Source organism: Diadema setosum, chromosome 8, assembly GCF_964275005.1.
Source record: "Diadema setosum chromosome 8, eeDiaSeto1, whole genome shotgun sequence".
Taxonomy (NCBI): Eukaryota; Metazoa; Echinodermata; class Echinoidea; order Diadematoida; family Diadematidae; genus Diadema; species Diadema setosum.
This window is the reverse complement of record NC_092692.1, coordinates 36509674-36537287: the sequence shown is the minus strand read 5'-3', so window position 1 is coordinate 36537287 and position 27614 is coordinate 36509674. Positions and strand designations below refer to the sequence as shown.

The following is a 27614-nucleotide window of genomic DNA, read 5'->3' as shown; positions in this document are numbered from 1 at the left end:
TGAGGATGATTTGTGGTAGTGATGGTGAGGATTTGGAAGAGGAAGATGTCGGGTTATTTGTTTCGGTGACAATGAGGAGGAATTGGAAGAGGAGGATGTCTGATGATTTGAGGTGGTGATGGTGAGGACCGAGGAGGTTGTCTGATGATAATTTGCAGTGATGGTGGTGATGATGATGATGATGATGATGTCAATGATTTGTTGTGGTTATGAGGGGGAGGAAGAGGAGGATGTCGATTTGAGGTTGTGATCATAAGGAAGAGAAGGAAGATATCCAGGATGATTTCTGGTGGTGATAATGATGAGGAAGAGGAGGAAGCAGATGTTGGATGTTAATTAATAGTGGTGGTGATGATGAGGAGGAAGAGACAAAGAATGTCGATTTGTGGTTGTAATGATGAGGAGAAGGAGGATACCAAGGATGATTTGTTGTGGTGATAAAGAGAAAGAGACTTATGTCGGATGATAATTTGTAGTGGTGGTGATGATGAGGAGGAAAAGGAGGATATTGTTGAGTTGTTGTGGTGATGATGATGAAGAAGAGGAGGAGGAAGAGGTTGAATAATGATCTGTGGTAAAGATGAGGAAGAGAAGGAGAATGTAGATCATCATGATGATGTTGATGATGAGCTTGATGAAAATAGTAATGATATTGTTGATAGTTAATGGTGGACCTGATGGAAAAGGAGAGAGTCACAAGGATGATAGTGGTGGAAGTAATGATGACATTGATGATGATGATGAAGATGGAAGTGAAAGTGAAGATGATATGTTGCGCAAGAATCTGATGAAAAAGAAGAGGAAGCTAGCTGTCCAGGTGAGGAGGATTGTGGTGGTTGGAATGATGGTGGGAATGATGATGGTGGTATTGACAGTTATGGTGTTGATGAAAGAAATGATGAGCAGAAGAAGGAAAAGAAAGAGAAGTGACAAATTATGATTATAAATAAATGAAGATGATGGTTAGAATGATGATTAGCACAACGATTAGGACAGTGATGATGCTAATCATAGTAATGTCATGATTCACGTCATCCATGAGAACATATCATTTGTTATCATTGTGTTCATTAAATCTTGACTTTACAGATGGAGCAGATGCAGGCTGAGCTGGCATCAGAAAGGTCTTCCAACCAACGCAACGAGAATGCCAAGAGTATTCTGGAGAGACAGGTAAGCCAACTGTTTTGGGTGACATTTCCTGGATAGAGGGCAGAGCAAAAGAGACACATGAAATCTGTGAGATACATGTATGTTATAAAATGGTAAAATGTAACCCTAGTAATGAGGTAACCACCAGGATATATATGTCAAATCTGAACTGTTATTTCACTCAGATGTTGGAAAAGTGATGGGATAGGAATTTTGCCAATTGTATGCAAGCTTGGATTTTTGTTAGGAGTGCAAAATAATGTGTGATCACTGTTTATGTTTACCCTTATAAGTGTCAGTAGTTTGTAAAAAAGTAGTCTCCATGGCAACAACTTCCGACAAACTGCATCATCTGTGGTTATGTGGAGTCCAGACTTGGCTGCTGTCATTTGCGATTTTAGCCAGTGTGTACATCCTAATTTATCTTCATGAATCTAACATCAGCGTAATAGGTTGTTCGGTATTAAATCAGCTGTCTAATGGTGACAAGTTTTGATCTTCAGTCTTTGTGCCATCCCCAGACCAGAAACCTCTGAAGATGCCATAATCCTTATACATAATCTCAACTGCAATTGGTTCAGTGTATAGAATTTCAGATTTTGGTCACTCTCATGAAACCTGTCAGTCACTGATAACTGTTTTAAGCTACTGAAATCTGTGCATCTGATTGGCTGAAAGCAAATTTGTCAGCAAAAATGACTTGACGAAACACTTGTTGAAATGCCCCCCTCTCCATCTTCTCTCTGATGGAGGTGACAGATAATTTTTACTTTTGACTCGCCGTGCACCTTCCCCCACAGATCAAGGACCTCAAGGCCAAGATGCAAGAGCTGGAGTCGGCCAGCCGCAACAAGAGCAAAGCTACCATCCAGCAGCTTGAGAGCAAGATAGCCCAGCTGGAGGACTCTCTGGAGATAGAGGCCAAGTGAGCATCCCTCCCTCCTCCCCTCTTATCAACCCCTTCCTTTCCAGTCCTCTCCACTCCACTGCCTTTTCCTCCACTCTTTTTTCAGCATCCCTCATTCTTTCCCTCCTCCTCACATCTCGCCACCTCACATCCCTTCCTTTATCCCCTTTGTCTTCCTTCATCTGTCCCGTCCCTCCCTCCTCCTTCCTCCCTATTCCTTCCCCGCCTTTTCCTCCTCCCTTCCTGTCCATTCCTGTCTGCTCCACTGCCTTTTCCTCCTGTTTTTCACGATTCCTCTTTCTCTCCCATCTCCTGGCATCTCACCCCCTCTTCCTCTGTTTCTCTTCCTTCATCTGTCCCTTCCCTCCCTTCCTTCCCCTCCTTTTCCTTCCCCCTTCCTCCCCCACGTTCACTATCCCTCATGCTCTCGTATCATCTCTCATCTCAACCCTCTGTCATCCCTTCTGCCATTTTCTTCTCCTTTATCTGTCCCTTCGCTCCCTCCCCTCCACTCCACTGCCTTTTCCTCCACTCTGTCACTATCCCCCATTCTCTCCCATCTCCCTCATCTTTTCTCCTCTCATCCCTTCTGCTTTCCTCTCCTCTTCATCTTTCCAACCCCCTTCCTCTCCACCTCCCTTCCTTCCCCTCCCCTCCCTTTCCCTTTGCTTTCTTTAATTCTCTCCTCACATCCCCTCTTTTCTCCTTAAACTATTTGCTCTCTCATGCGTCTCTCCTCCACTTCTTTTCTCTGCTTTCCTTCCTTCCCCTTTCTTCTGCCTCCACCCTTTACACCTTCCTCATTCCATTCTTCCTTCTCCCTCCTGCTCCACCATTTACAAAGTCCCTTCCTTTAAATTCCCTCCATGCACACTCCTCCTTTCACACTTTGACCTTTAAATTTACTGTCAAAGATGAAAAGATCAGAAGTCAATTGTCCGACGCAATGTTTCTCGTTCTCGGCAACAGTCCATATATTTTTGCAAATATAATTTCATATATTCTTGGTCCAGTGTTGCGTGTCTAATGTATGTGCTTCTTGTAGTGCATTTTTGTTGAACAGACCGGTGTGCTAACATACTCAAATTGTATTCATGCCTTTCCGACAATGGTTCTTCTTTACAACCTGAAAGCTTGCCCTGAAGTTTACCCACATAGCAACGACTAATGTCTGCTAACTGGATTCCAAGTATTCAAAAGTATTTTTGAGGTACAGGTTAATAATGGAATAGCTCGTTACAACGTCAGAATGGAAGAATCATCCATAAATTTGGATATGTCAGTAAACTGGTTCGTCTGTTCAATAGAAATGCACTTTAAGAGGCTCCCCCCCCCCCATTGAAATTGATGCATCAACATTTCACCCCCTCCCTCCCCCTACCCTTTTTCTTCATCCAGGGAGCGTAATGCTGCAGCCAAGATGGCCAAGAGGGCTGACCGTAAGAACCGTGAGATGGCCAACGCCATCGAGGACGAGCGTCGTCATGCTGAGCAGTACAAGGAACAGGTGGGTTGGTCATCCTTGACCGTTCAAACAGGTCTCTGATCAATGTTCCTCTCCTTTGCTGGTTGAAGCAACTGACCGCAGGAGACTTTGTCTCACCGGACAGACAAGAGGGCCAAAGCTTGTCCTGCCTTTTGGTGTGGTGTCATCTGTGAATTAACTATCGGCAAACTCTTTGCCTGTCTTCATAAAGTTTGGGTTTATCTACAGTTTGTACTTGACCAAAAGAAAAAAAAAAAGATCTTGTATGCTGGTGATATCTGACGGAAGCCGTGATCTGTAAAGTCAAGTTGCAGAGTGCAAGGTGCTGTTTTCATATGCTACAGTCATAATGGAAAGAAAAAGCCAATATTCTCAGAGAATAATATGAAATGGCTAAACTATAATTGCCCCCATATCAGATAAGCTGTATTGGGATATACATGTGCAGAAATGAAAGGCTGGTGAACATGTGTGAATATATATCTGTCCAATGCAGTCGCACAAGCCAGAAACATGTTGCTCATAATTTCCAATGCCTAGACATAAGTATGAACTGAAAGTTTTAATGAAGGAAACTGGGCATACTATGTTCATGTCGTGATGCCCTTTGCTGTAGTTACACCTGTTATTTGAGAATTAGGTACGATATACCTCCTTGGCCCGAATTCACAAAAGTAATTTGAGTGTAGCCCATGGATTATTCAAATTTTGTCTGCCAGACATCTACTGTAATAATGAACACGGGCTGATACACGTACGTAAAAGGTTTCTTCCTTAGTTTTAGTCCATGGACAAGATTTCAACCATGGATTTGATCTAAACTACATACCTTTGTTAGTTCGGGCCTGTATATGAGTATGTGTTTGTTCGTTGTGTGTACGTACAAGAAATGCCTATTTCGTACTTGTTTTTAGTCCGTGGACAAAATTTCAACCATGGATTTGATCTAAACTACGTACCTTTGTTAGTTCGGGCCTGTATACGAGTATGCGTTTGTTCGTTGTGTTTGTGTTCGCGCCAGGTCGACAAAGCCAACACCCGCGTGAAAACCCTCAAGCGGCAGCTTGACGAGAGCGAGGAGGAGTGCTCGCGGGCCAACGCTGCCAAGCGCCGCATCCAGCGTGAGCTGGACGAGCAGGTGGAGGCCAACGAGACCCTACAGAGAGAGCTGAACCAGCTGCGCAGCAAGCTCCGGTAAGCTCCCTACCTCCTCCGCCTCCCATCACCCTCTTTGTGTGTAGAGTCAGCAAAATATATTGATAATAGCATTGCTTTGTGATTGTTGTTGTTGTGTTTGTGTCTTTCTCTTTTTCTTTCAAATTGTTTTTATCGATACTTTATCTATCTACAATAAATGTGTATGCATTTATGCCAGGAAGGGTTAGCTTTCTGCTAAGAAGTGCAAAACATGCTACACGCCACAGGAGTTTAGTCGATGCAGGAATTTAACCATGCATTATGGCCGAGGCATACCATATGGCAACATTTCTAGTTAGTTTCGTTTTGTTTTGGATGTGTTTTTTTTTTAATTGGAGAGAATTGTACAGAGTTCAGAATAGGGAATTGGTTGTCCAATTCAGCATACCAAATTCATGCATTTGGGTTTGCTAACAGTCAGCTTGTTGGATAGATCCAGATTTTATTAAGTTTATTGCTTTCAAAAGAAAAATATATTTGTTTGCTTGATATTTGCTTTCTGTGAGATAACCTACTAGTGTTAAACTGCATTTTCTGCCTATTTAGGCCCAATCAGTTAAGTAATGTATTGTTTTATTTGTTCTGCAGTTTTTAATAGCTTCATTCATGCCAATCATAATGCATGTAAAAAAAAAAGAACTTTTGCAATTGAAATTCTTCTGTACAGTGAAAAAGAAAAATAGCTGCAAATGACACCATCATTCTATACATGGAGATATGAGCTAAAAGATGCTTAGTATGGGAATATTTAGAGGTGTTTCACATTTTACAAGGAGTTGCTAGTAGTTTTGGGAGAATTTCACTGGATTAGGGGTGACACAAATTTCAGGCAGTGCAGAGGAAAAGTTTTAGTAATATGTGGAATGTACAAACACAGGGTTACAATGTCAATTGCATGTCTTAGTTTGGATTGCTGTGTTACTCACAGGTATGTCTGTAGATTAGAGGTTAACTCAACAACATAATAACGTGCGTATCCGCGTCACCTTTCCATTGTATGCGGTTGAGCCCCGGGAAGAAGTTTTTAATAACCATTTACTGAGGTGTTTTGCAACATTTGCCATTTGATTTGCAGTCCCCCTACCTCTCCCTGTAGTGTAGGAAGATTCTGTTTTTGTTTTTGTTTTTTTCTCCCTGCACAAGTAATATACTACACATCTACATTTCATTCATTTCTTCCCTGTTGTGTGGTTTTTATCTCCCCCTTTTGTATCCATTCTCCACGAAGGCCGTTGATCGGATGTCTGTAATTCTCTCTTCATGTATTGAAATTGACAATGTCTTTAACAGTTTTTACAATTTTTGTTATACCCCCATTCCGCAGAGATTTTTTCTCTTTTTTTTTTTTTGCTTCCGGCCACCAACCAAAGTGTATCGGATCGCAGTCTGATGAATCCGATTTGTGGTGTAATAGACTATCTGGTCAGTGTCAGACATGTTGGGCATGATCTGATGAGGCAAGATCATCCAATGAGGGTCACATGCGACATGTCTGGCACCGACCTGATTATCCACTAACACGAGTCAGATTCATCAGACTGCGATCCGATACACTTCGATGGGTGGCTGGAAGCAGAAAACTTTGCTTCCAATGAGTTACTGATGAGAAAAAATCTCTGTGAATGGGGGTATTAGTCTCGCATCTTTGAGCAATAACAACAAAATTTCCTGATTAAGAAAGAAAGGTACCTCTGGTAGGAGATACAAAGCACATATGAAGTGAATCAGTGTCGCAAACCTTGAAACACATGTATTAAACATCGGCTAGTCCCTATCGTGGATTTGTGTGTTGTATTAGCAATGTCACAAGAATACTTCGTAATGGTGAACGAGGTTATGATAAACGGAAGTTGATGCAAGTTGCACAGGAAGGCTTTGTCAGGATGTCGTTTGATAAAATGTTAACTGAAATGTGTGGGGAAAAGAAAAAGAATGAATTGATGAGACTGTGAGAAGAAAAAGTTGATATCAATTTTTTTTTTTTTTTGTTTCATGAGGATCAACAACTCCAAATTTGTTCTAGATACAAAGTTCTTCTGTATCAAAGTCCTCCCTCCTCCCCCCCCCCCCCAGAAAAGAAAGAAATTGATATCTGCTGATCTGATTTTTTTCATTTGTGGGACTATTAGATAGGGCTTTTTATACCAGTTATCATGCTGGCTGAGTTAAAGAAAAATGAATGAATGAATAAATAAAATGGCAAGACAAATTAAAACACCCCCAACTCCCCCCCCCCCCAAAAAAAAAAAAAAAAAAAAAAAAACCAACAACAAAACAAACCATAACAACCAATAATTTTCATAGTAATCTGTCTGATGAATCTTGCAGCCAAGAGTAGACATAAGACGCTAGACTTTTCTCAAGACCCCAACATTTTTTTTTTTTTTTTTAATAAGAAGTGTGAACTGAGTACAGCACTGTGGCTATATTTCTAGGCATGTCAGAATAATTTGATGAGTGCAGAACTCTCCTCCAGTTAAATGTGAACAGTTGTATTAATGGTGTTTACCAAAACTAAGTTTAATTCTCATTTGTTCCATAATGAAAATGAATAAATGAAATAAAGTGAAATGACATAATGTGATGTATTCTAATTCACAAAAGCAGACATCAGGCCAAGAAAACATAATACGAAGCAAAGTAAAACAAAACACAGAAAACAAAAGAGAGATAGATATGTATATATGTGTATGGTCTTTGCGGATATTAAACCGGATTCCTTGAAAATTTTCCAGGCATAGATGAGTAGGGCCGAAGCAGCTCTGTAATGAATTGGCCTTCCTTACGTGAGTGCCCAATCCTCATTCATATATATTTTTTTATTCATTAGTCTCTTTCTCACTCTCCGCTACTTTTCTCTCTCTCTCTCTCTCACTTTTCTCTTTCCTCACTCTCTGTGATCTGAAATCGTGCTCTTGTGAATCTATTTTCTCACTTTTCTCACCATGCGAGTGTACTTTTTTTGTCCCCCCATTTCTGTGTCCTATTCGTGTTGCACACCAAAGACCATAAAGACATAAAACTCGCTGAGCTGTGTCACAGTGCGTGTTGGTAAGCACACCGCAGTACGATTTTTTTCTACCTACTCTCAAACGATCAACTCCTAATACCAAAAAAAAAAAAGAAAACGGAAGAGAAGAATTCAACCGCTATCTACTCAAATCCCGCTCACACTGGGCTGCACTCACCTGTCTTGTTTAACCCTGATTTTGATTTTGATTTATTTATTTTGCGTTTCTTTGGCTGCCTTTGCCAGCTGCCATTTATGATTTTCGGTTTGACTTTCAGTTGGGCATGCAGTGTATGGAATGCTGATATGAATTCATTCAATCATAATCTATTTGTTTTTTTAGAAACTGTACAGAATCCATGTAGAATGTACTTATTGTTTCTATATATTTTTTCCATGAGCATATTTGATTCAATGTTGTTGTTTTTTTTCACACTGTTCCAGTTTACTGCATCATCCCACTGTAACGCTGTGGCTGCTTGAATGAAAAACGAAAAAGCGCCAACCATCAAACAAGCAAAAATTGGCTTAAAATGTCTTGCACACTTGCTGCTTTGCATCTGCTACTGTGAAGCCGAGAATTTGAATTGAGTGAAAGTGATAGAATTGTCGAAGGGCAGAAGTGGTAGAGTGCATTGTGCTTACAGTTGATTGTCATGGCAGAGAAAGAGTTAGAGTAGAAAGAAAGTTCTGTGAAGAAGAGCAAAACATCCAACAAATATGGATGTGGTGGCTCAGTTTTCTCTCTGTTTCTAGTTGGAAGTAACTTTTTGCATCTGTCTTAATACTTTTTGATAAATGATTATTTTTGTACGATGTATGTATACTGTATTTATATGAAAAAAATGCATAGCTGTGTCTGTACGACCGAATACGTTTGGATTTAGCCTTCAGTGTTTGACAAGTGTTGTTTTGTAGCATACCAACGTTCAGTGGTCATTAGTGGTTAGCCGATATCCAGCCATTCCAAATATTGTCATCATGGTAACAGACACAACAATCTTCATGTTTTGCCTTTTGGGAATTTCCCCCCAAAATCAAATATTCTTACAATTTTTTGGAATGTAAAGTTATCACCCATAGAGACTAGACCTAAATTCATATTATAAATCAGTACCGCCATACAATTTGTTCAAACACATTATGATCTCTTGACATAATTAACTTAACTATCCATCTGTTTTGTTTTCTTTATTTTTTACCATTTCAAGATCTTGATTCTCCATTCATATAGCAACACTCAATAGAATAAAACACTACATACCGTCACCATAAACATCATTTGACTGTATTCACCGCCAGTCTCACGTTCTTCTGTATCATTGTGCCAAATGTGCTATTCTTTGCTTAAGTCACAAAGAACACATCCCATTCTGTTATCCGCTCACATGAATATAGTGTTCACAATGCGAGCCAGAATCTTGTCCACAATTCACATGCCAGTAGGAGTGCATGAAAGACTTGACTCGTTTGAAGTGTGACAGTCGTGGTTATATGCAAGTCTCTGTGATACATGTAAACGTCATTAATAGCAGTAAGGCATTGTGTTTCCATGACAATATACATTGTATGTGTTTGCCCCTCCCCCTCTTCCAGTTTAGATACAGAGTACAGAGGAACCTTGCTATAACGAGGTGCTAGAAATCACTGAAAATTTTCTCCTTGTATTGGGTATCTCATTATATCAGGGGATAAACATGAAAGAATGTCAAAGGAATAGAACCTGCGAAAACACTTCTTTATATCAGGTATCTTGCAGTATCTGACCCCGTTATACTGAGGTTCCACTCTATTGGTATGCAATGTGTATCAGAGTCAACTTCAACAAACTATGATTGTATCACACCAATGGGAGAAAAATTCAGTATGCTGTGTTTGCCTTCAAAATCAGAAAAAAGCAACAATTTTCTTCCTGTCATTTAATCCAATTGAGCATTCCTTGTAGGTTGAATATATAATGAACTTATAGCAACTTTACAGAATCTACTTTGGATGTCTTGTTTCAGGGTTCGTTTTTTTTTTATTTTTTTTTAAATATTAAATAAGATGTTTATCTGATAGGACACTTAGTGAAATGCATTTTGCCGAGGCAATCTAACATAAGTTTTCATTCGCAACAACAGAGCAAGAGTCGGTGCGCCACATTGCATTCGATTCTCTTAAGATTACTAAAAGATTCTTGTATTTTCAGCATCTGTATTTCAATGCTCTCTCAAGCACCTGAGAAAAAAAAAAAAAAGAAGACAAAAATGCAGCGTAACAGAGGTGAAATGTTGACTAATGGACGGCCTCTCTGTCACAGCAAACAGCTTTCCCTTGAACTTCAAAAATTCTTCTGAATCGCGTCGTTATGAGATTGGAGTAGTTGGCTCATTCATTTACACTGTTCTTTTGAGACCACTGGCTGGTGGGTGTGAATGACAGACAGCAATTAATGTCAGACTAAGTCCATTATAAAGAATGAGGGTTTGAAATTATGATGCACATATGACATACCTTGAAGATAAAGAGAGTAATATACATTGCATCTGCAGTTTGGGGTTTCTTTTCTTTTGGGGGGAGGGGGGTGTGTAATGATTTGAACTGTGACTAAAAACAAAGGGGAAAAAAAAAAGATAAAAAAAAGATAAAACCAAGTTTGGACACAAGCTTGATGTAATGAATTTTGCCAGTGATCATTAGAAACACACAATATAAACATTTTCAAAATTTAGAGGTCATGCACTTTTTCTATGCCCTGACACTGATTGATATGAAATGCTTCCGTGCAGCATTTCTATGGAAATATATTTCTTTATTATACGAAAGTCACATGACCTGAAATTGAAAAGAAGAAAACTGCAACAGTCATGAAAATTAGACATGTGCAGTCTTGCTATATTCTTTATTGCATTTTGAACTCAAAATATTTAATTTCATCAATATTTCTGTTAAGCACTCAGCCTGATATTTCCTCTGAAACACTATATTCTCTGCAAAAACACCTGCAAGTCAATTATGTAATGGAGGACATTATATTGTTTCTCTTTAACGATGCATTAAAGGGTACACATCACAGGTTTGCACCCATTAGTCATACAGCCCGCGAGTCATGCAGCCCATGAGCCTGACACTAGGCAAAAAGGCCCATGAGTCCTACACGTACACTAAGCAAACAAGGCCCACGAGTTTGACACTAATGAAAAAATGCCCGGGAGACCGACACATTAAGTCCTGTGATATAATGTCCACCTTGTGGGCCTTTTTTGCATAGTGTGGAACTTGTGGGCCTTGTTTGCCTACTGTGAGACTCATGGACCTTGTTTGCCTAGTGTCGAGTTTATGGGCTGTATGACTCCTGGACCTTGTTTTCTATGTCGAACTCGTGGGCCGTATAATTCTTGGGTGTCGGTCTTGTGGGATGACCCTGCAGTAAAGGGAATGGGAACAGGAAGAGTTGTCACCATGTGCAAGGCACCAAATATTTCTGAATGCAACTGTTACATACAATGTAGGAACACCAGGGCCCTGTTTCACCGACATGGGAACTATATTGAGCCAAACAACAAACCCAAAGCTAGGAGAGATTCAGATCATATCTAGCTTGGAAGATTACGGTACATGTACATAGACATTCAAGATCTTTTCTAGAATGTAGCAAGGAGGGTACAAGATGATATATAGCTTAGTGAAACTGCTCCTAACTTCTCTGAGGACTGATTGATTCCAAAATTGTCCCTAAGATCTGGGGGGTGTTTCATCAATTTAATCAGTGCTGAAAAGTTGTCAGTCTCTGACAATAACCATAGTAACAGTCAGTGTCCAGAGCTTCTCAGCCAATCAAAACCAAGGATTTTGCTGAAATTGTCAGAGACTGACGACTTGTCAGTGCTGGCTAAATTGGTGAAACACCCCCCCCCCCCCCCCCAGTTGAATTGAACTTGGGATCGATTTTAGAGTTTAGTAAAATGGCCCCTCCCCCCTCTGAGGAGCTCTCTTGAGCCAGGAGGAGAAGTTTAAGGGAAAGGTTCCCCCTCCTACCTCCCAGTGTAGAGATGGTCTTTAAAGTGTGCTGCTGCCATATCAGGCATCAGTTGTCAAAAGGGAAACACTTTCTAGGGAGAGTTCAGACAGAATGAGGCGCTTGTCACTGCAATCTTTTTAATTTCACAAGCTGCATGTCTTGATCTAATACTAATAGCAGACTTTTCTGCATACAGTATCTCTTTGGGAAAGACCATTGCACTGCCCAACTCTACGCAAAATTTTTGTTACAGGGAAGTGGTCTGGAGAAAGAAGACCTATTTCAATGCGTAGATGTATTCCACAAAACTAGCAAGTGGCATTTTGAATTCAACCAATACTCCTGATTATACTGTATGTATGTGAACACATTTATATTTGCATATGCACGTACACGTACATACTCGTACATGTTGTTGGCACTATATCAGTTTTATTTGATTATCCATTTATTTGTAAAATTCTATGTGTGTGATGGTATGTCCGCATGAATTGGTATCTCCTGCTGACTGCCCTTCATCCGTTCCTCCCCCTCACCCTAGGTCTGGCGGTGGATCGTCCCGTCTCCTGGGTTCCCGGTCGGCACGCTCCAGGCAATCACAGCTGGACAGCAGCTCGGCCAACGACAACGTCGACGGCATGGGATCCGACGAAGTCCCAGAGTAGCTTCCATCGTCTATTTTCTCTCTTTCTCTCTCTCTCCCTCTCTTTCTCTCACTCTTCTGTCTTTTTTGTATTTCCAAAGCTAACTTTACATTAACTGTAATTATATATATTTCTTTCTAACAGTTAGTTAGCAACTTGTAATCATATGAAATGGAATTTACTACACTGTGGTTCTTTGTATAAAATGTTGTTGGAAAAAAAAAACTGAAAAAAAAAGAAGGAAAAGACTTTTACCAAGGGAGTAACAAATTTTCCCTTTCTCAGATATTTTTTTGTAACATTCTTTCCATTGATTCCTCGTCTGACAGGTATATGAGTATATATGAATTGTAATTTGGTTGATGTGTCTACACTAACGTAAGAGCTTGTATTAATGGTATCCAATCAAAAACTGCTGGTAAATTGAATAGATGAGAGTTGTAAGTTATGTAATGGCAGTCACTTGAGGACTAAAGGTAATTATGATTACAATTTTAGACCATCTAATGCTTTTATGATATTTCTTTCTCTGGAGAGGAAACATGAGTACAATTGTTCTTGTGTATGTGGTTTTCCCATGGTTGGAAGACGCGCAATTTATTTGTTTTTATTTTCATGGAAATGGGAATAAGATTTGATGATGTACACCCAAGGGGAACCATATGTTGTTGAAGAAGTTGACCCCTTTTTGTGTCTGTTGGCGAGTGTTTGTGCTAGCTCTGACCGTATCAATACCAATCTTCCCTTTCCAAGCCGTGCTCTTGTTTTGTGTCTCATTGAATGAAGAGCTAAGCCTCATGGTGGAAAAACATCCGTTTTCAGAGTGCAGAAAGGGAATAATTAGACAATTAATTGCTCTCTTAAAATAAAAAATGACAGAGGTAAAAAGTTGGGTTTTCTTGTTTTCCCTTTTTTAGTGGACTGGTGTCAGAGCTGTTAATTTGGCTACTTTGCAAATAAGATTGTAAAGGGTACAACTGGTCACCAAATAGTGTAAAATTGCCACCCTCCGCCCTTCCCACACCCTAACTAGAATTTCATGAAATCAAAGAACTGAGTGATCAAAACCTTGCACGAGATGATGTCTTACGGATATCAAAAGCAGTTACAAACTTTTTCCTTTTTTCGTTTCCGAATTTGATGAGGTAGATGGCTGCCTTCTACTCCTTAAAGAGATCAGTGAGCCCCCAGAGAGGGGGCCATAATCAGGGAGAATCTACGAAAGATGTACTGCCAGCGAGTGACATGTTTTTGAACTCACTTTGATAAACCAAGGAATTCAGTGATATGCCTTATATTGTCAATAGTTCAGTTTAGCAGCGTGTCTTACCATGTGCATATGATAGGATTTTTCTGTTGTTCCTTTTTTTTTTTTTGAATAAGAATTATTTTGTTGGTACATGTAGTATTGCTACACATGTATGTATGTGTATAGAAGCATGCAGAGTGTATACATGTAGGAATTATGTGAGTTGTACTCCTATTTGTGTAAGCAAAGCTACCGCGGTTGCAACGTTTTTGTGCTGAAAACCACCGTGTGAATGTGAGCCTTTACATTTCGTGAGCAGGGCAGCAAAAGATAGATGCAGCGTTTGCTGTGGCATATTTGTACGATTTTTATTTCACCAAAGTAGTATCATGAGGATCTATCGAGCCATACAAATATTCAGAAAACCAAATGTAATGAATAAAACTATGAAAGGGGCAAACAAATTTGCAATTTTTGAATACTGAGTTGATACGATTGTTTTTTCATGTAATCACTAACGTATAGTTGTGCTGTTGTGTATGAAATACAAGAACTGTGGTTATACGCAGTCATGTAATGTTTGACTATTAGACCCACTTCCCCCTGCGGATGAGAAACATGAAATGTGTGATAGTGAGGAGGACGTCTCTGTCACAGTATTGTAGTATCATAATCTCGGCTTGTACAAATTCCAGGCAGAGTACAATGTAGTTTATCATGTTTTAGTGGATATATATATCACATTAGTGAGATAGATACGTCTCCTTTTATTTTAAGCTAGCTAATGCTCATATGTATTAATGTTTGCTTGCTTTTCTTTATTCCTATTTTTTTCTCAAAGCAATTAATCTGTTGTTGGAGTACTACTGATTTCTGATGATTAAATGGCAAGGGAAATTATTATCATTTATGTATTTTCTTTTTTTTTGTGTGTGTGGTGGGAGGTTGGTAGGTGTTAACCTAATTGCAAATCCAGTGTAAATAATAGCCAGCAGGTTTCTGAGTGTGTCTAGCCCTGGATAGGAAGTGCACAATGGTATCCATTGGAAGTATGAACACAGCAGCAAGTGTGAACGCACCAGCAATACAGCCATTCCTTCTGTCTGTGTGTTGCTGGGCCCCTCTGTGCTTTAGCTCTGGTTGGCGAGATTTCGTCCCAGGTCCATGCCCGCCGTGGGATGGGATTCTCGGCAGTGTAACGCCTCGTGTTTGTGTTTTCTTCTTTACCTGTGTTCGCTTCATTCCACGTGAATACGAGACAAGCGTGCACCTGTGCGTGTCACGGTCATGACGGATGAAAAAGAACGAAAGAAAGAAAAAAAAAAGAGAAAAACCAAAAAGAAACGTGTAAAAGAGACATGACTTCACAAGCATTCCGGATGGAAAGGGGGGAGGGGAAATCAGTGTGGATGTTGAAGTGAAGTTTCAGGAGCATGTTTTGTAGATGAGAGGGGAAAAAAAAAACAACAACAAGTAGACTTCTGTATTTGTAAGTTTTGTCATCAAATGTAACATCCAGAGGCTTACGTTATGCAGAAAGAATGGATGTTGCGGGGATGCTTCCACAAGACAAAATGATACACTATGAAATAAGGAAAATGACGGAGGATATGCCGTTTCCTCGAGATGATTTTGACAAGTAACTCAGAACAATTATCAATGTGCCATTTCTGTTTTATTGCTCATGTCATAATGGACATACATGGTAAAAGGAATTAGTAGAGAAGAAATTATAAATCTTTAATGGGATTTTCTTTTCTCCCAGTTGTTCGTAATGCTTCAATTAATAGCTTCCTTGTGTGAATTCCACTATGCTTGGAGAGTATCATAGAGTGAAATGTAGGAACTAGAGTGCTTTTGTGTTTTGATTATCCATACGATGAATGATACTTGGAAAGAAATGTTCAGGGTGAAGGTGGATGGTAGATGGATTTGCTTCAAAATCAACATGTCATTCTGTATACCTGGCTGTATCAATTATGGGGTTTTTACCCCATGTAGGAGTGTACACTTTGTAGATTAAATTGTAAAGAAAAAAAATCAGAAAAAAAAAATGGTGGTCCATGGTTAACAATTGTATACTCTTTATTCCACTCCACCTTGATAGCCATTGGGTTATTTACCAGCGAAGCAACCATAGATTTTAAAGACAAAACAAGGAGAAGTTAAAACAGAGAAGAAAATGTCTTATTTTTGTTGGGATTGAAATGTAAAATTTGAATAATTTTATTACTCTAGCAAGTGTTTACAGTGTTGTCGACATGTTATCCGTGTATTTCTTTTCTGTTTTATCACTGTATATGTATATGCTTTGAATAACTTTAGGAGAGTATGCGAACTGTGTGATTCCATACAAAGCTGGCATAGAAATGCTTTACAGCAGACAGGAAAAAAAAAAAAAAATTATCAAAGACTTGGAATATGTATTGGTGACATTATAGTGGCATTTTCTTTGCCGAAAAAGTCTGTTCAACAAGAGATGAGTTCAACTCCAAAAGCGCTTGCATCAAATAATCTGAATTGCAACATTTTCGACAAGACTTGGTGTAGTTGACTTACTGACGTAGCAACACTTTATTTGGTCTCCTTTTTTTTTCTCCTCTTTTTTTTTTCCTTCCTTCATTTTTAAAAAATGAAAATTGGTTCTTGGCATCATGACATTTTTGTCATACCGGGATGAGGTATAATAAAAAACAGAGAGATGTATAATCATATGCTTTCCGTCTAAATACTGTGCTTTATTTACTGTGAATCTAAGATATAAACATTTTCGATAAAATATATATATATATAATTGATTCACAACAGGGGTCATATGAAAACTCCGTGAGAGACATAGTTTTGACGAATTTTCGCCCATAGGGCTTTGTCATTTGTTTTTCAAGGGCTTTGCCATATGAGCGAAAATTCATCAAAACTATGTCTCTCACGGAGTTTTCATATGAACTACTGTTGTCAATCAATACTTTCTTGGACTAAAAGCAGAAACCTATTGCTGTTATTCATATATATATATATATATATATATATATATATATATATATACCGCTGTATAGTAAAAAAAAATATTGAAAAATATATACATGTACTATGAATATATGAAATATATAATATAGATAGACAATGAAAATATTTAAAAATATAGAATTTAGATTGAAAAAAAAAAATACATATATATATTCTTTTTATTTACTTAACTCAAATGCCCTCGAGTCTACTCTATGGGTGCGTTCCAGCGCTCTAAAGCAAACCAAAGCGAACTGAACCAAAGCGTACCGTACCGAACTGTGCCAGATTTGGAGCATTCGAGCGCTCTGTGGAGAAAGCGTACCTCATGAGTTATTTTTAGAAAAGGTCACGCTTGTTTGTAGCAAGAATGTTATTCACCTGTCGCTTGAACTACTTACAGCTGTCCCGGACAAAGAGAATGATGTCTTTGCATTGTGACGTATGCGCATGTTACGCGCATGCTTTACAGCGAACTTTTGGTACGCTTTGGTACGCTTTTGGAGCACATCGGGAAGTCCACTTTTGGCTCGGTACAGTACGTTACAGGACACTTTAGGAGCGTTCGAGCGCTCCTCTGGTGCGGGTACGGTACGGTACAGTTCGCTTTAGGAGAGCGCTCGAACGCACCCTATGGTCACATGCACAATGGCCTTGCCCTTTCTGTGCCCTGGACTTTGGGCCGTGTGCACAGTAGCATACAATGTAGGAGGAGGATGCAGCTATTGTCTTTGCTGTTACGCAAAACGTCTGATGCAGTGAGACTACAAACAGTGGTTGCCCGCGAAGCATCCACCGTCTATATCCACTCGTCTTACTGTAGTCATTTTCTTATAATCGTCAATGAATTGGTGGCAGTTTTCGTACAAAAAACTGCCACCGATTCATCGTCGATAGTAAGACAACGACTAAAGCAAGATCAGATATACTCGTACATGTAGGAGGTGGATACTTCCACTGTTTGTAGTCATGCCGCATCAGACAATATTGTCACTGCTTCAGACGTTGAAGGAATGGCAAAGTATTGGTGGAGATGACAATTTGGCTTTTAACTTTTTGCGAGATACCAAGAAAACACATGAAATAGTACAGAGCATACCATTTTAAGAGGAATTCAACGTTTATTTGATAAAGATTGCGTTTGGAATGACTGAAACATCCAAAAACAGAGTAAAACAAAGTGATCATAGAAAAAGGTGGGTCCCACATTTTACTATAATCGCTCTGTTTTGGATGTCTCGGCCATTTCCAAACCAATTTTCATCAAATAAACATTGAATTCCTCATGGAATTACTTGCTCTTTCATATTTCATAAGAGATTTCTCATCTCACCAAAACATGTTAGAAACCTGAAATTAGGTCTCAACCAAAACTATACAATCCCTTTAAGCGTTTACAGCAAAGACAATACATGTAGCTGCATCCTCCACCTAGATTTTAGGCTATATGCACAGTGCTGTGGGGTTTTCTGTGCTAATCGGCATTCAAAAGCACAAAAAGAGTTCAAATAAAAGTAATTGGGGGCTCAATGCTTGCCTGAACTTGAAGATACATATAAATCAAAGGACACCACCCTCTGTTCAAGTTGACTGATGTTCGAGAGCAAAATCCAACAAAACCAAATGATATAGTCTCATATGGAACTAGAGGAAATTTTTAAATTTCACTTATTCCTGTGAATTTGTGATACTGGTCATGACCTTAAATCTCTTCTTTGGTTTGTACTGTTGTCAAAAGCCTTTTTTCTTCTAATAAGGGATGATATAAATTAGTTTTGGTTGAGATAAGGGGGCTTCAGATTTTCAACTTTTTAGTGAGGTAATTAGAAACGTCATATGAAATATGAAAGAGCATAGATGATCCTAAAAGGAATTATAAAGTTATTTGATGAAAATTGGTTTTGTAATTGCTGAGATATCCAAACAAATTAATCCTAATAAAAGGTAACCGCACATTTTATTAGGATTGCTTCGTTTTTGTTTTTGGAAATATCAGCCACTAGTAAAGTGGAAATTTTCGTGCATTTCAAGCAACCAAACTAGTGCGAAAACGAAAGCACAGGAATACTTTTGCTTGCCCTACGTTCCAGTAGTTAATGTCTTGATTTCACAGAATAAGTTAAAAACACGCGAGATTCATCTTTGCTGGCCAAGCGCAAAAAATTACTCGAGAAAATATCTACTTAAACAGTATTTCAAAACCGATTTTCCTCAAACATTGATTTCCTATAAGAATGGTATGCTCATTAACTTTTCATAAAGTGGTTTCTAGGTATCGCAAAAAGTTAAAAGCAGCATCATCATCTCAACCAATACTATACCATCTCTTTATAAGATACAACTTCAGCCGTCACTCAAGTTCACCTGTGTGAAATCCTTGCAACTAGAAAAGTCTGCATTGAAGGATACGTTCTTTTCCCATTCTTTGATCCAATCCTGAAAATTTTTGCTGCGGATATCCGATTGTACCGTTCTTGCCCTTGAGCTGGTAAAGCAATATTGTTTCGTGAAAACTTGCAAAACTTTAGATTTAATCTATGATTTTGCTGACAATTTCACAATTTTGTAAAGGGAAATGATACCCAAATGTATACATACTGTATAAGCTGTTAGTTTTGTGAGGGATGAATTTTTCACAAATTTTGTGAATCACTGTTGCACTGCGAATTAAACAACATGCAAAAATGCTGCCATGCCGCAGGTTATTAGTGCAGTTACGACAGCCTCGGTGTCAATTCACGAAAACAACATCTCATAAAAATGTCTGTGACCACCTCATTTGCAAAAAATACAATGTATCTGTATGTGAAAAAAAAAAAAATCAGCTTTAAATATACAGTTATGAAATGTGATTGAGTGAATGCAGCAATATCAGGAGGGTTGGTAGAACATATCATTGAAAATCGGACAATCAGTTGGAAGGTTTTGAATTTTGAAAGTTTCAGTGCCACCATCGCTGGATGAGAAGACTTCCAACAGTTTTTGTCATCACTGCAGGGCCAGGGTATAAGGAAAATAAAAAGAGAATTCAATATATTTTCACTATTGTAGTGTAATGAAAGAGTTTTTGACTTTAGTACAGTACCTCTTCCAGAACGCAGGGAGAAATGATTTTACCCTTTATCATATAATGTCAATAACAAGTCAATGAAATGTGCAGGCCTACTTTTCATAGAAATCATATTCTGTGGAATTCTCATATTTTCATTTTATTGCTGCATTCACTCAATTCAAATATATTTTAGGTATCATTCCCTTTTGACACTATTGGGAGGGCTTTGAAAAGGGAGTAAAGTTTATCTCCAAAATAATTCATACCAGTAAGTAATGTACAACATACTCTGCCAGCACCAGCATCCACTACCTGAAGCACAATTCTATCTTACGTACTGCTGCAATAAGAACATTTCATAATGGTGTTTCTTGGAGGCAAAATATACCAACTCATATTCAGTCATGAAGTTTTATTACATTTATGAATACCTCATGATTCATAACAATGCAATGACATGTTCTTATTGCAAACATCCTCAGTCCAAAGAAATCCTTCAGTCATATACACATGAATATTTATAACCAGTACTAATTGTGACTTTTCCACATTGGATATTGGTTTTACATCTCTGTCTAAAGCCAATTACCTAAATCAATCACCGAGCATTTATTTAGGTTGTAATATTCACATGACTTGCTCAATACGTACATGTATTTCAAAATATATATGCACTGTAAATCATATAAATATTCACATCACATAATTGTAAGGTCAGTATTCTTCATACACTCGGGTTAGGAATGTACACTTACAAAACTAAATGCTTAACTAACATTTTGAACACTAGTAAATTCTATCCAAGGGAACGACACCTACATTGTAAAGAGTTGTGCGAATTCATGTATAAAGATGGCCCATGGTGCGACAATTTGTACAACTGGCCTACTTTCCGTTCAAGGGGTAAGCACAATGTGAACTTAAATGACCATGTCACTGTAACACTTTACATTCTATGCCTCGGTCTCCTTTGTTGATTAGTCCGCAAATTATACCCCTCTGTTCATCTGCATGGGTAACGAGGCCGTCAATGTTTTTGTATTACCATATACTCAAATCAAATTGTAATTTCACTGGGATAACCTATGAAGTCAACTGCTTGGGTATCATTCATTCACGTTTGTTCTGATTATGCATTGGTCATCAAAAAGTACCTAATATTTGTAAGTTAACTAGGCCTATACATACATGTAGGATAACTTTTTCTTCTTCCTTGTGCTTTGTGTCAAATGAGATAACATGAACAAATTGGCTCTTAAAGCTCCATATACACTGCTCTCTGTGATGATTCCTAGCACAACCAGTGTACTTCCACAAAATTAGTCAGATATTTTCAACCCATTTGGGTTGCTGGCCCATGACAAAACCATAACATTGTGGCCAAACCATAATATCGCGGCTTACATTTCACCACTTTTTTTTCCCTCCTTCTGATTTGGTCAACCAAGTTGCAAAGTTGTTAACCTGGGTAACCTTTGAGAAAATACATATGCACGACTGTAGTCTAAAAATTTTTTCTAGACAGTATGTCTTGCTGCCGTAGAATCCCTTCCTGCATGTTTTTGAGTGTTCCAGATTCATAAAGCAATTTTTGCTGGCAAGATATCTTTAAAGGGAAAACAAATAAACAAACAAATTCGTAGGAACAAAATCAGAATTAAACTCACAGTAGGGCACATGGATATTACAACCTTTAGAAATCGTGCTGGCGGCATATCTAAGTACCAGCTGGGATTTGACCTCAAAAGCAAGCTCATGTTGCGATGTTAGTCCTCGGGTGAAATCATTCGCATACTCATAACATTCCCCTTGGTCATCAACACTGGATCATTTTCAAAGCTCGTAGGACGCCATCGTTTGACACGCGACACCGAAATCAATGAGGTTTTTTTTTTTTTTTTTTTGATCTGAAACCCGAGCATACGCCCCTTCTGCCAGGCCACAGGACTCTATGAAAAACAAAGACAAACAACATGTACTCATTTTTCTTATTTTGTTCTCTTTTTTTTTTTGAGAGAGAGAGAGAGAGCCGCCGGCTCTTGCAAGAACTAGAAAAGTGGAGCAATGTCATCACCCTAAAGTGGCCAGCGAGTCACGACGCAAGCTTAACTTACATTGTATAAAATGAGCCCGAGTTGATAAAAAAACAAAAACAAAACAAAACAAAAACAAAAACAAAATTGTTTTTCATTGGAAATGAATGCTCAGGAAGGAGAAAGAATAAGCTTCATAAAAGATATTGTCTTTAAAAAAAAATATTTATTGAGGAGATCAACTCTCCGCAATTTTGGGAACGGAAGTGGCTAAAGAAGGTTTTGGCACTCACCTTTGGTTCAGCAAATTTGAATATACCGCAACTACATGTTTAACTCATCGCACCTTCTCAGTCAACCTCGGCATGAAAAATCACAAGATAACATTAAGTCTCCTTTGCTTTGAATTCTGAATGTGACATGTAATCTAAAAGATTAATTCATCATGAACGTGCAATATCTGTGATACTCATACAATCTGGCCCTGAATGTCATGGCTTAATATCAAGCTCTTTTTTTTCCACTGCAACAATTCAAAATATTGAGTACAGTCATTTGTTTAATTCCTGTGTGGAATCTACTGAACACTTCGTGTACAAAAAACAACAACATATGTTGTATATACCTCTCGGGTTTGCAACAAACAGCAAATACAGAATTACTATGACTCAAATATCATAATGCACAAAATACTTATAATAATATGTGGAAGGAATCAATATAATTTTTTTCTCCTACAGTGAAACATGTTCACAAGTAGAGGGGGATACAGAAAAAGCAACCTTTGTATGCAGGTGATTTTTAAAGGGAATTTTCTGCAAATAAACATTAGTTTTAATGCAGCAATAGAACACATACGTTTTTCAGAGTAATCAATTTTTATTTTTTTTTCAACCATCACTGGGTGAGAAGACTAGAACAGTTTTTGACATCATGGCAGAACAATGATAGAAAGAAAACACAAAGAAAACTCAGAGAAAATTCCACAAAATTTTTTTAAATGAAAACCCCCCCCCCCCCCACACATTCCTTTGATTTGTTACTGACATAGTTTTATGTTAGCGCAAAATTATTCCCTTCATCATAGGAGGTTACATTTTTGCCATTGTTGGTTTGTTGGTTTGTCTGTTTGTTTGTTTGCTTAATCATGACTGTCTGTTTGCAAAACTAATAGAATTATAAACAGATATGGATGAAAATTTTCAGTAAAAGTAGATAATGACACAAAGAAGAGATAATTCAATTTTGGTTGTGACCCAGATCATCATTTTGATGCCGGACTAAAATATATGGTGAAAATCACAATACACGTGGTAGTGAGCTGCTTGGCAGAGAGGTCTACACACTCCGAGTGCCCCCTGCTATTTCTTTAAGAGTTAAAATACGCTAGAAAAATTAAATTTTGCAGAATTCTCCTTATGATTTCTTTATATCCCTGTTCTGCTGTGACATCACCAAGTATATGATAGTAGGAGTCTTCTCATCAAGCAATGGCTCTACAGAAACTTTAACAATTTGTAACATTTGAACGGACTGTCCTCAAAGATTTTCCTCAAAGTTCACAGATGTGTTCTACTAATATTGCTGCATTCACTCAATCCATACATTTGGGGAAACTTTCCCTTTGAAGACAGGATTGTTTACATGTGAAGTGCTCTGAAAAGAAACAATAGAGTGGCCTCTACAGACAGGTAGTCTTTATACAAAGGTGGATCAAGAGGGCCTTTAGAATTCTTGAAATCAAGCAATATGCAGTGCACTGTTTGGCATTTCTGCAGCAAATATAATACTCATGTAGTAGCTCGTTATCTGAAATCTAAATGACCAAAATTTGTTTGTTTCTCTGCAATAACGCTAAACAAAACTGTACACAGAGTCTAACCGCCTTCTAAAACACAAACTGCACTTCTTCTTTTTTTTCAATGTTACACTCTGTATTAACCATTGCATTCATAGAATAAAAGTATGTGTGGAACACAAAATGTACATAAGCAGTACATGGGTTACACAAGTATTCTTAAACCAAGAAAATGCAACTATCCAAGAAGTTGAAACTGTCTATGTCAAAAACTTGCTCAGTAAAAGTTAATATTGAGATAATATGTACAGTTATTGTAAATATCTTTTCATGAAAATTGAACACCTGGAAACATCATCAAATCTGTAGGTGGGTGCATGTTACAGATCAGGATTTCCAATAATCCAATAAGTAAAACATCCGTATGGAAGTCTGTAACTCTGAGTACCACTGCATTCCCAGAATTCCATGAGAATTACAGTGGTCAAGAGCAATAGTTTCTCCTCTATCTATAACACCTCATGCTTTTTTCTTTTTACAACTCAATATGTGCTTATTTTGAAAGTAACAGAACAGCTAGGTTTAATGTGAGGCTTACACAATGTACACAGCACTCACAATACAGGAAAGACAGTATGAACAAATCCATGGAATAACTGAAAGAAAAGAGATGGAAAATTGAAGTTTATGACACACTACCTTCAGTTTTTCTATGTCGTCACATCATGGACATTCTATGTAATAAGTTCATCCATTATTTTAAAATGATGGCACAGTAACAAAACTTCTTTGCTGAATAGATACAGTCTGGAGCATCAGTGGTTAAAGTTTCGTCTCACTGGTTTTTGCAGCGACAGTAGCTAGCAGTACACATTTATTTTCAAACTTTTCACATCGTTTCGATTTAACATGTCAAGACAATATCTCTCTCATATTTTATCCCCGCAAAGAGGATAAATTAGTGGACTTGCTCTGATCATCTGGTGGGTTCTGTGTTGGCATTTTTTTTTTTTTATACATACTATAGTGTAAGAAGTGACTGAAGAAGATGCAAGAGACATGAAACACTGCACATTACATAAATCTCCACACTGTTTCTCCACCACACAGGTGACTAACACACACTGTGTTAACACTAACATTTTTGTTTCAGCACTTTGGATTAGTCTAGTCTACCTTTGGATTACTGGATGATGTTTTTCTTTTTTTGAGTCAATACTGATTGGTTCCCACTGCAAGACCATGATACGGACAAATAATCTATTGCTGTCTGTCATTAACCTGTTGAGGACCGGCTGATTTTGCTACAATACGCATTTCGCATAGACACCTGCCCGTGTATACTCGGGGACTCGTCCTCAACGGGTTAAGCATAAATTCCCCCATCCCTGAATAACATGTTTCACTTCCAATGTGATTGTAAGTATCAATTGTGTTGTTGTTGTTGTCATTATGACACATGAGTAGTACTGCTTCTGTGGTTGGATTGAAGTGTTAACAACAACTTTTATGACCGATGTAACAAAAAGCTTCTCGTATGAGTGCATTATACCAAATGGCATGATCATTATTGGACTTAAAGGTTGTACCTCGTGGAATTTATGGCTAGAATATAACAACTTAATTTCTGGTGACCTCTGACCTTGACCTTTTACCTCGACCTCTGACATTCCATCCTCATCTCCTCTGGCAACTGAAATTTCATTCATTTCTAATCTAATAGAATGATATTTTTATTAGTAGATATCTGACAGATATCAATATGTACATGTGAACAGTTTTGATTCTTCTATGAAAAAAATAGAATGTGGTGTTCCGCAAGGAAGTTTGTTAGGCCCACTGTTATTTATAGTTTATATTAATGATTTTTAGATCTTCAGATAAACTCTCTTTCATATTATTCGCCGATGATTCCAATCTATTTTATTCCCACCCTGACCCTAATACTTTAATTAGTACAGTGAATTATGAATCGAAGAATGTCTCACAATGGATATATGCGAATAAATTGTCACTGAATATTGAGAAGGCAAAGTATATGTTTTTCAGTAATTCTTTAGATAGATTACCAGGTAATGTTATATTTGACACTACTCCCCTAGAAGAGGTTTCGTCTATTAAATTCTTAGGTGTTTGTGTTGATAATAAGTTATCATGGAGGTGTCACATAAACAATATTTGTAATGTAATTGCATGTAACATAGGCATAATGAATAGATTGAAATACTATCTTCCTTCTTCGGCTTTGATTACGCTTTATTCAAGTTTGGTATTGCCGTACTTGAATTACGGAATTCTTGCTTGGGGGAATACATACTGTAAAAGTGGATATTTTCGCGTGACTAATTTTTCGCGCTAGGCCGGGTCAGAAGAGTTTCGCGTGTTTTTAATTCCGCGGAATCAAGACATCACGCACAGGAACGTATGGCAAGCAAAAATATTCGCGTGTTTTTATTTTCGCGCTAGTTTCTGGTTGCGCGAAATGCGCGAAAATTTCAACACCGCGAAAATTTCCACTTTTACAGTATTCGACATTGCTAGATAAACTTTTTCTTCTGTAAAAGATGGCGCTCAGAATTGTTTTTAACCTTCATATCTGAGTACATACTGACAAGCTGTTCCTTGAACACAAAATTCTGAAAATAAAAGAGTTGTATTTGTTTCAACTTGGTCAATTTATGTTTAATTACAACTGCAACCATCTACCCAAAATATTTTATTCGTTATTTCACTGTAACAGCCACGTACATAATTATCCCACGAGACAATCTAAAGAATTTCATCTTCCCTTAGTGAGAACTGTACACACTCAAAATACATTTGTTAATACCGGACCCAGATTTTGGAATAGCTTAGATAATGATAAAGAATCTGTGAAGTTAATTACATTTAAGTATAAACTCAAAAAATATTTGTTTTCTAAATATACCAGTTAATTCTGTTCAATGAAAAAACCCGTCATGTTTCACTTTTCCTTGAGATTTTGTAGTGTGTCCACAGACCTTTTCCATCCCTCTCCTTTTCCCTCTCCTTTTCCTTCTCTATTCTTCCCTGCTCCTTTTTCCTCGTTCATTGTCCAGTATCTGTTTGAGTGCATTTCCTCAAGTTCTGTTATTTCTGTGTTTTGTGTTATTGTTGTTGTTGTCGTCGTTATGTATTTTGTGGCCGATTGCATATCTTCCTTTCAGTTCAATTTTCCTGGCATTACCTGGCCCCATAGTGTCTGTGCCACAAATGTGATATGTTACATAGTTTATACGTTTGCATTCTAAAAATCCTGGTAAGTATTGTTCATAGTATCAGCATCGTTATATCAATGAGTAAAATGTACAATAGTATATAGAAGAATGTAAAATGAATATGTTTTATTGGTATAACAAATTGGTGCTGTTGTTGTTTTGTTCCAGTGTTCCACGTCTCACAAGCTTGGCTTTTTTAGTGGAACACTGTTTTCCATCATTGTGATTATTTACTATTTTTGTTGCCATGGCAAAGTGCATTGTTTCTTTTTTACGACATCATTCGTGTATATACTTTATATTGTATTTTAAAAAATCCTTTATCAGACGAGTGTAAGAAAATGAAAAAAAAAAATTGTATCACTTTGGATCATGTCAACTTTGTCTTTTCTTTTCTTTTTGATGATGGAAATAAATAAACTATTGAATTGAATTGAAAAAGTGGAAAATTGAGCAAAGAAAATGGGATTCCATCAGGATTTGAACCCGAGACCTCCGGATTGCTAGCCCGGTGCTCTACCGACTGAGCTAGAAAGCCCTAATTCAGTGTTCATCCCAGAAACCCTAAATTCTCAATACTCTAATAGAGTGATATAACAAATTGACATTCATTGCTGGAAAATGACAGTTTCTATAAAGTACAGTGACCTTTGACCTTGACCATAATCCTACTTCTACTATAATGTTCATTCAAATTATTGTCATTTTATTTCAACCCTGTAAACGAATTCCCGTCACTGCAGGATGATCCTAGATGAAGTAACAGCTGGAAATTTCCTTGTTTTTCTATTGTTGGCGAAATAATGGAGACCTTTCAACTTGACCTTTGATCTCTCTA

The 27614-nt window shown here is 37.9% G+C and overlaps 1 protein-coding gene across 1 annotated transcript in view; it reads left to right on the top strand.

Annotated features, from left to right (window-relative positions):
- The window catches only part of LOC140231401 (uncharacterized), a 166191-nt gene extending 149829 nt beyond the window's left edge, over positions 1-16362 (top strand). The window contains exons 38-42 of the mRNA XM_072311526.1: positions 1090-1173; positions 1953-2077; positions 3458-3566; positions 4567-4739; positions 12297-16362. Of these exons, the coding sequence (XP_072167627.1) occupies positions 1090-1173; positions 1953-2077; positions 3458-3566; positions 4567-4739; positions 12297-12420 (615 nt within the window). The 3' untranslated portion in view covers positions 12421-16362. The remainder of the gene's footprint in view (positions 1-1089; positions 1174-1952; positions 2078-3457; positions 3567-4566; positions 4740-12296) is intronic.
- Positions 16363-27614: the final 11252 nt, after the last annotated feature.